This window comes from Belonocnema kinseyi, chromosome 3 (assembly GCF_010883055.1).
Source record: "Belonocnema kinseyi isolate 2016_QV_RU_SX_M_011 chromosome 3, B_treatae_v1, whole genome shotgun sequence".
NCBI classification, from domain to species: Eukaryota; Metazoa; Arthropoda; class Insecta; order Hymenoptera; family Cynipidae; genus Belonocnema; species Belonocnema kinseyi.
In genome coordinates this window covers 75320041-75330004 of record NC_046659.1, presented here as the reverse complement: position 1 = coordinate 75330004, position 9964 = coordinate 75320041, and the positions used below count along the sequence as shown (strand labels likewise).

The 9964-nt window shown below is 26.1% G+C and overlaps 1 protein-coding gene across 2 annotated transcripts in view; it reads right to left on the bottom strand.

Moving 5' to 3' along the window:
* Nucleotides 1-9280, bottom strand: part of LOC117168814 (calcium homeostasis endoplasmic reticulum protein) — a 46111-nt gene extending 36831 nt beyond the window's left edge. For both annotated transcript variants that reach the window (XM_033354652.1, XM_033354653.1), the window contains exons 1-2: nt 9116-9280; nt 4243-4413 (exon numbers count right to left, since the gene is read on the bottom strand). In XM_033354652.1, coding sequence (XP_033210543.1) covers nt 4243-4413; nt 9116-9134 — 190 coding nt within the window. In that variant the 5' untranslated portion in view covers nt 9135-9280. The remainder of the gene's footprint in view (nt 1-4242; nt 4414-9115) is intronic.
* Nucleotides 9281-9964: the final 684 nt, after the last annotated feature.

Genomic DNA, 9964 nt, shown 5'->3' with positions numbered 1-9964 from the left:
AATATTTAATTTATAATTATTGATTTTAAATAAACACTCAGGTATTTCTAAATATTAAGTAATTGGTGTTTTTCTGAATTGAAAAATTTCAAATTGCATGGTTTAATTGGAATATTTGAGACTGAAATTTAATAAAAGCCTTAAAATATTTTCAAACTCACAGGGGAAATAGGGTGATTTTTTTAAAAGAAAATAAAGAAATAATAGGGGAATAAATTTCTTTCAATGGCATTAATGTATGTTCCATATTCCTAAGATTTCAAATAAATAAATATTGCATTTTCAACCAAGAAAGATTAATTTTCAACTCAACAAGGCGAATCTTCAACAAAAGATATTAGTTTTTGCGATAAATGTTTTAGAAAACATTTGAATTTGAAACCCGAAAAGAAATTTTTTTAACCAAATTGTCGAATTTTCAATCCTAAAAGACGAATCTTTTAGAAGACAGTTGAATTTTCTACAACAACAAAAAATAAATTTCTACCAAAAGATACATTTTTTTTATCCAAAAGGGCAGATTTTCTATTAAGAAAGACAAATGTTAAACAAAACATTTAAATTATAAAGAAAATCATTCAATTTTCCAATAGAAAGTAGAATTTTTAACTGAAAGGTATGAATTTCGAACCCAAAACATAATAGTAGACTTTCTCAATGCAACGTATCAACTTTCGATAAAAACAATATGCACTTTTAAACAAAAGAAATTAATTCTGAATCAAAAATATAATAGTAGATTTTTCAAATAAAAAAAAGAACTTTTAATGGGGAAATATGACTTTTTAACAAAATAATAATAGTAGACTTCAATGAAAACAAAATTAATTTTCAAACAAAAAAGACGACTTTACAACCGAAAAAAAAAGAATTTTCAACTGAAAACGATGGATTTTTTTATCCAAAAAGACAAATGTGGAACAGAACATTCGAATTCTCTATTAGAAAGGATTAATTTTGAACAAAATAGTTAAATTTTTAATAAAAAAAAAAAAAAAACATTTTCCACCTAATAGTAAAATTTTTAATCAAAAGAGATTAATTTTTGACCCAAAATCTAATTTTAAAATTCTGAAATAGAAATAAATAACTTTTAACCAAAAAATATAACTTTTTAAGTAACTGTAGCTGAATTTTGAACAAAATAATTAAATTTTCAACCAAATGGTAGAATTTTTAACCAAAACAGATGTATTCTGAACTCAAAATAATATTTTTTAAAAGTATCCATTTTTTACCAAATAGATGTGTATTTTTAAAGAAAATAGTTGAATTTTCAATAAAATAATAAAATTTTCAACCAAATAGTAAAACTTTTAACTAAAAGAGATAAATTGAACCAAAAATATAATAGTAGACTTTCGAAATAAAAATAATAAACTTTTAATGGAAAAATATGACTTTTTAACAAAATTGCTGAATTTTCAAGCAATTAGTAGAATTTTAAACCAAAAGAGAAAAATTCTGAATTAAAAAGATAATAGTAGACTCTTCAATGAAAAAAATTATCTCACAACAATAAAAGGTGACTTAACTACCCAAAAAAAGAATTTTCAATCCAAAAGGACGGATTTTATATCCAAAAAGACGAATATTTAACAAAATAGTTGAATTCCCGTACAGAAAGAACTAATTTTGAACAAAATAGTTATATTTGTAATAAAAAAAACATCTTACACTTAATAGTAAAATTTTTAACTAATACAGATTAATTTTAGACCCAAAATTTAATTGCAAAATTCTGAAGCAAAAATAACTTTTAACCAAAAAATATCACTTTTTAAATAAATGTAGCTGAATTTTCAACAAAATAATTAAATTTTCATCCAAATAGAATTTTTAACCCAAAGAGATGAATTCTGTACTAAAATTATGTACAACATTGTTGTATTTTCAAACTAGTAGTAGAATTTGGAACCAAAAGAGATAAATTCTGAACCAAAAAGATAATAGTAGACTTTTCAATCAAAAAAATGATCTTTGAGCCAAGAAAGACGACATTCCTACCGTAAAAAAGAATTTTCAATCGAAATCGACGGATTTTCTAAAAACCAGTTGAATTCTCTTACAGAAAGGATTACTTTTGAAAAAAATAGTTAAATTTTTAATAAAAAAAAACATTTTCCACTAAATAGTAGAATTCTTTATAAAAAAATATGCATTTTGGACCTAAAATCTAGCTGTAAAGTTCTAAAATAAAAATAACTAACTTATAACCAAAAATGTAAGTTTCTAAATAAATTTAGCTGAATTTTCAACAAAATAATTAAATTTTCAACCAAATTATAGAACTTGCAATCATAAGAGATAAATTATGAACCAAAAATATAATAGTAGACTTTTCAAATAAAAAGAATTAACTTTTAACCAAAAAAGGTGGATTTTCAACCAAAAAAGACGACTTTAACAAAATACTTCAAGTGACAACAAAATAATTAATTATTCAACGACCGGAAGTAAGTGGATTTTGTATTTGAATATATGCCAATTATTAGTAATCAATCATATAAATTAAGGTTACCTATGTAAATACTATGTTAAATATCTGAAAAGAAAGTTCTTGTCGCTGAAATGTAAAAGAAACTTTAGTATCTGAACAAACCATCAACACAAGCTTTATATTCCTAAATATGCAGTATAAAAGGAACTTCAATTTTGAACGAAAAATTCATTTTAAAACATGAAACTGAAGTTCGCAACGTTTACGACAACGAAAATATATTTTTTTTAATAAGAAGCTCGAGACCTAAAATTGTATCGTTTTGAATAGTTCCATTTGATGTCAAAAGAAGCACTTAATAGTTTCATCCACCTACCACTCAAGGATCACCCCCAAAATCATACCCTAACCACTATAAAATCATTAAAATTCCCCGAACTTCCAGACCTAAAATTTTATTCTTTTAAATGGTTCCATTTAATGCCTAAAAAAATACAGTAAGCAAGATTTCTAACTGCTGAATAATAGATAATACAGATACAAAATTATTCAATTCCCGAAAATTAGAATTGCTAATTGTTAGATAGCAATGTATTAAATTACAAATAAAACAATCAGTTTAATCATTCAATAAAAAACAAATAATAAATTCCTAATTATTTTCGGCAATTGTAAATTTCGGCATATTTAAAATTTGGTATATTTTTGTGAATTTATTAATTCGCTTATTGTTTTTTAATGTCGTACTACATAGTTTTTGATATTTTTAAATTGAGCATTTCATAATTCGGAACTTCATTTTTCGGCATTTAAAAATCTAGTCGTTATACTAAACTTGGCACATTTTATAATTCGCTAATTTATATTTTAGGCAATTATTTTTTTCCGTTAATTTCTGTATTCGTTATTTTTACATTCTCATCAGATGAGGCATTCAATTTCTGTAAAATTTGACCTCTCCTGCCCTTTTTTTGTCAAATGTCAACGTTTTGAGACCCCCTGAATCCAAAAAAAAAGGTTTTTACGAATGTGTCTGTCGGTCTATCTTAATGTATAAGGGATGATTTTTGGGATGGTCCTAGAGTGATAAGGGGAATAAACTGTTTTTGACTTCAATAAACATTAAATGGAACTATTTAAAACAATAAAATTTTAGGTCTGGAAGTTAGAGGAATTTTAATGATTTTTTTAGTGCTCAGGGGATGATTTTGGGGGTGATCCTTGAGTTGCAGGGGGATGAAACTATTAAGGGATTCTTTTTACATCAAATGAAACTATTTACAACGATACAATTTTAGGTCTCGAGCTTTTTATACAAAACAAAATACATTTTCTTTGTAAACGTTGCGAACTTCACTTCCATCTTTAAAACATAATATAAAATAATTTTCGATATTTAAAAGTAATTCATTAGTAACACTGAGTTCAATTCCATTTTTTTTCAAATAGCGAGACGAAATTTGTTTGCGAAAGTAAAATCAAATCAGAAAAATTCCGGATATTCAAAATTCTAGGCTATTTTCCGTTTTTTTTTTCGGTCAGTGGCCACCCTGATTATAGGAGTAAAATATTCGAATTGATTGAAATTCTTTTTTAAATGTAAAATTTCGGATTAAAGTGGAAGTTATATATGGGCTGTGCGCTAGTTAACTGTGGACAAGACTATGGTTATGAGATTATGTCACCCAAATATCGCCTTTATCCATTATATCGCTTTCAACCGCATTCCTCGTTCCTCGCAAGAACATTGTCATTCATAGATTTCAATTTCTTTATCTGTTAAGGAGTGTTTTCTCACTTACTGGCTTGCTCCGTCGTCACTTTGTACTGGTAGTAGTTGAAGTACTCGCCACCGAACAGGAAACCAAATTTCGGGTTGTCCTTCTGTTTATTTTTCGTCATCTGCTCGAACTCCGGTCCATTGCGAGCAACGAACTGAGCCAGTTTGTCAATTATATTCCGCAGCTCCGTATCTGTTTTTCACGAAAAACAATAGGAGTTCAGATCATTTCTATCGACTGAATATGTGTGCGTGTGGGGGGGGGGTCAAAATTACAAACGTAGGAATTATTAAATAATTCATTACCTAAAATCCTAATTGTCTAAATTTAATTACTTGATTTTCCGCTGTGAAATCTGGTACAGGATTAGATTTTATTTGAATTTATTTCAAAATAAAAATAAAAATTGATTGATCATGCCAAACTTAGAGATCGTAGTGGTAAAGTTATTTGATATAGAGAATATTTCTTATCAGCCGGGCTATCACGGACCGATTTACTTTTTAAAAACTGACTGATTTAGGCTAAAAAGTGACTACATTTTAACAAAAAAAGTGACTAATGTTCACACAAAAGATGCCTGTTATGTCTATAGGAACACTTATTAACTCCAAAATTTTGATTTAATTTTACATATATTTGATGGAATTGCTTACAAGATTAGATGTAATTTTAGTGCTAAATTTGGGGATGAATACCAAGGTCACAATTTTCAGAATAAATTTTATAGGTAACACAAACTGTAATTCATTTTATTACAAGCTAAACAAACATTTCATGCAACTGCCGTATTTATATTCAAAAATACTTTACGATTGGAATTAAAAACCCGGAAAATCACGAACTAAAATAATTTAAGCTTCAATATTAAACAGAATTTTCACAATATAGATTATTCCATACATAATTATTATATATCTCAATGATATAATCATTTTTTTTTTTGAGATCAAATCTAAAATTTATTCATTTTTTTTCTTTAAGGTTTTCTGGGTTTTATCATTACTTCTCGTTTTTCTTCGAATTATTTTAGCCATTTTTTTAGTGCTGCTTGATATTTTTTCCGGAAAAAGAAGCAAGATAAATGACATAAGGTATTCCCAGAAAAACACAACGTAACTTTTGTTTCTAAAGGATTTAGTCAATACATTTTCTAAGCTTATATTTTTAACTAATAATATTTTAAACCCATAAGAACTATAGGAACAGTTCGGAAGTCATTGTTAAAATTTACGGAAATATATTTTGCTCCTGCTTATTCGAAAGCGAAGTCTAATCATAAATTAAAATAGTACTAGTACAAATAAATATTAATACATTACATTAAATATATTAAATATTAAATAATAATATATTAAATATAATTAAAATAAATCTACAAGCTTTGAAAACTCTAAAATGACCTTTTCCTTTAAAAAAAGTGACTTTGTGTCAGCTCTGCTTATTAGAAAAAAGGTTAGTAACTGTAAGGTGTCCGTAAAACTTAATTTTCTAAATTCCCTGATTTTATCCTACAGAATTTTTCATTCATTCTTGAAACATTTTTAATACCGAATATTTTATAAATGGGATAAAATAATTTTGAATTAATCATTATCAGGACAGCTTCAGCATAATTTACTGGAAAAAAGTGAAAAAATTAACTACTTTAACCCAAAAAGTGAGTAATTTATAACCTAAAAAGTCACTAAACAGACAAATGTACATTAATAATCTAACGGATGTTGTTTTGAATTTAAAAGAATTTAATATAATTTATCAGGATTCCAGGTAAGTTTTAACGCATTCAGGTTAAATTCGTAAGACTTTAAAATAATTCAAGATAATTTCAAAATAATTCAAATGAATTTGAGAAAATTAATTAAATTCCACTGATTTAGGTAAAATTGGAGTATATTTAGAGAAATTTAAGGGAAATTACAAGAATTCGGCGAGATTCATAAAAATTTATGGAGAATTTACAGAAAATTAAATTAGTTGGGAAAAATTATTCAGAATTCAGGGTCAATTCCAAACGAATTCAAATTAATTACACAATTTTTGTTTAAATATTTTAAAACCTTTGAAATTCTACGTAATACCTCACTTCTTATAAAAAATTAATTAAAATAGATTAAAATCTTATAAAAATTCCTGAAATTTTATGAAATCCTGCAAAATTTATTAAAATATCTTGAAAGAAGTATCCCCTAAAATCATAGAAATCCTCGAAAATCTTATAAGATTCATTCTCTTAAAAATTACTTGGATTTTTAAAAAGGCTAAAATCTTCAAAATGCTTCGAAAATTCTTTGGAATCTTTTGAAATACTTCAAAAAAGTTAGAAATCCTGTGAAATCATTTGAAATCGCTCGGCAATTTAAAGCTCTTGCAAAATCCTTGGAATTTAAACAAATACCCTAAAATATCCGGAATAATTTGAAATATTTTAAAATACTTTAAAACTTTTTAAAACTCTTAGAAACCGAATCCAATTTTTAAAAATACCTGATATTTTGATTCCTTTGGAGTCACTTGAAATGTTTGAAGTTTATTAAAAATACCCTTAGATATTTTTAATCCTGTAAAATCTTTTTAAATACTTTACAATGTATACAGTTTCTTAAAAATTCTTTGGAACCTTTTAAAATATTATATAATCCAGTGAAATTTTATATTATCTGATCTTTCCCGAAATCCTGAAAACATTACTCAAATACTTTAAAAGCTTTTAAAACTCCTTTTGAAATTTTTTAGGTCTCTTCAAAATTCCTTAGATTTGTTTTCCAATATCCTAAAATCTTTCAAACTCTTTAAAATTACTTTAATTATGGAAATCTATGGCATATTCCTTGGAATATTTCAAAATAACGCAAAATATTAAAAATTCTTTGAAATAATTTAAAATCTTCCGATTGAAAATTCTTTTAATCTTTTAAAATGTCTCAAAATCTTTAAAATTCCTAAAAATCATCGGAATTGCCTTGAAATCTTAAAACCTCAAATTTTGTGAATACATTCTTTGAAATAAAATTATATACTATAGGTCCCGTGAAATTCCATGGAATGTGAAATTTTTGGAAATCCTGGGAAATTTCGTAACATTTTGAAATCCCTTAAGACAATTGAAATATTTAAAAACTTTAATGTCTTGAAAATACCGTTGAATTTTTTTTAAATACCCTAAAATATTAAAAATTCTCTGAAATCCCTTGAAAAAATTTTAAGTTCTCGAAAATTCCTTGGGCATTTTATAAATACCCTAAAATCCTTTAATATTCTTTCAAATTATTGAATCTTTTGAAATCTCTTCGAAATCTTTTAAAATGCCGTAAAATATTTCAAACTTTTTCAAATCTTTTGAAATCTCTAGAAACTTTGAAATATCTTAAAAATTCCTTGCAATATTTGAGAATACCCTTAAATCCTTACAACTCTTTAAAATTCCTTCAAATTATTCGAATCCATTAAATAATTACTTCGCATCTTTAAAAAAAAAAACCTAAGATATTTCAGATCCTTTGTAATCTTTTAAAACCCTTGAAACTGGTTAAAGCTCTTGAAAATTACATGGAATTTTCAAAAATTCTCTGAAATCTTTAAAATCATTTCAAATTAATCCAGTCTGTTGGAAATTTGAGAAATCTTTTAAATAACTAAAATATTTCAAAATAAATCAAGAAAATTCAGAAATAGGTGAATTCAATAGTGGTATATCCATGAGTTAATTTATAGGAAGAAAAATGACTAAAAGTGCCTGCGTGGCAGCCCTGAATATTCTGGACAATTTCTTAAAATCTCTAGAGATTACTCCACTGTATTTGGATAGTGAAGATAATTGACCAAAACTCTCAAACGACGCTAAAGTCTGATTTGGGAAATTAAAATGCGAAAAATATAACTTAACCTACCGCCTTTTTTCTCGGAAAAATTTGCACAAAAAGACTTAATTATTTATAGAGCTATTAACAATTAAAAAACATAGTGATACGTTTCCTTTCTCTATATAATAAATCAAATAAAAATTTAATAATTACTAACTGTATATAAATTTTTACAAGTTCTTCATCAGAACAAAATGAAATTTGACGATATTTTTGTTCCAAGTTAATTTGTTTCATGAAGGAAAAAAGTCTATCATTTTTAATCTTAAACGCAGAATATTTTGTTTTGTTTAATTTTGGAGTTAATTTTGAATTCATTGACGTCAAAGATAAAGAACAAATTCCGGAAAAGGAAACGAAAAACACTGGTCCAATAATAATAGCAAACTAACTTCTGATCCTTGACAATATTTTAAAATCAATATTTTAATTTTAAATGGAAAAACCTTACTAATATTTGAATTACAAAAATTATTAACATAGAATAAGAGTACCAAAATTATTTTTGCTTTTCAGTACATCTGGTTTAGCTACTTACAAATTTGTCTATATATTTCAAATTTTACTAATCTTTAAGATAAAAGATAATCTAAAAATAGGTTCTTACTTGAATGAAATAAGTATAATCATAAAAAAGATCAACAAATAGTAGATTAACTGAAAAAATTAACAATGAGCAGTAAAATAAATAAGAATAGGTTATTTGTATATTTTCATTGCTATGCAAAAATATAAAATTTTAAAATAAAATTTATAAGCTCCAAACTGCTGTAGAATTCGAAATAGAAGAATATTCCGAAAACCGCACCTGCCCCTCTGCGGTTCACATAACCTCATAATGATGAAACTCGTTTTTCGTAGACATTTACCGGAAATTTTTACTGAATTAAAATAGAGAAGTAGGGAAAAGAAAAAGGTGGAAATTCCGACATGCATAAGATAATAATCGCAGGGAAAATTGATTTTATTAGCCATGGGATGCAGAAACCGCGCACACGATTGGAGCCCGGCATAAGCATTCAAGTAGTTACCTGTAGGTCCCTGGTCCATTTTTGAGTGTAATTTCACTGCCGCACAATCACACACTGATTCTTAATTACTTAACTCCACGATGATTTAATTTCGGCTACTTTCCAATGATAAAAACATTATTCTTCCACACGAAAATACTCCACAACGCCAGTCGTCGCCATTTTTTGCGGAAAGCTTGTTGACAAGTGTCGCCAACAGAGGCGTTCATGCAGATATCAAAGAAGGCGCGTTATTCAAAGATTTTGAAATCGAAGTGTACCTAAATATTTTGAAAGAAAGGTATTGAATATTTTGAAATTTGTAAGAGTCTATAATTAAAAATTAATATTTTAAATTTTGAAAACTTTAAATTAAAAATAATATCCAAAGATTTTAAGACTGTTTGAATATTTATAATAATAATTTTCAAGTTTTTCGTTGCCCTCCCCTTTTCTTTTGCTCTCTTTTGAAAATGCTTTATTGTTGATTTTCAAGTAATTTCTGTTGCACTTTCAATTAAAATTATGAGATTTTAAAAATTGTTATGCATATAATTTGAAAATTAATTATTTTTTAACATTTCCTATTAGAAGGCATATATTTTTCAAAGTTTTTAGATTAATTAAACTTAAAAGGTGCTTAATATTTTTAAAATTTAAATCTTGAATGGTGAAAATAAAAGTGATTTTTCTTGTTTAGAAATAACACCTTTTACTGAAAATTCGATTCAATGACATTGAACGTCGCCGTATGACTCAATAATATTATCCTTAAGGGCATGCGACACAGTGGAATTCCTACATTACCAACCTCTTTTTTCTATTGAACAAAATTTTTTTTTGAACCATAGAACTTTTTTTGTAAATCAA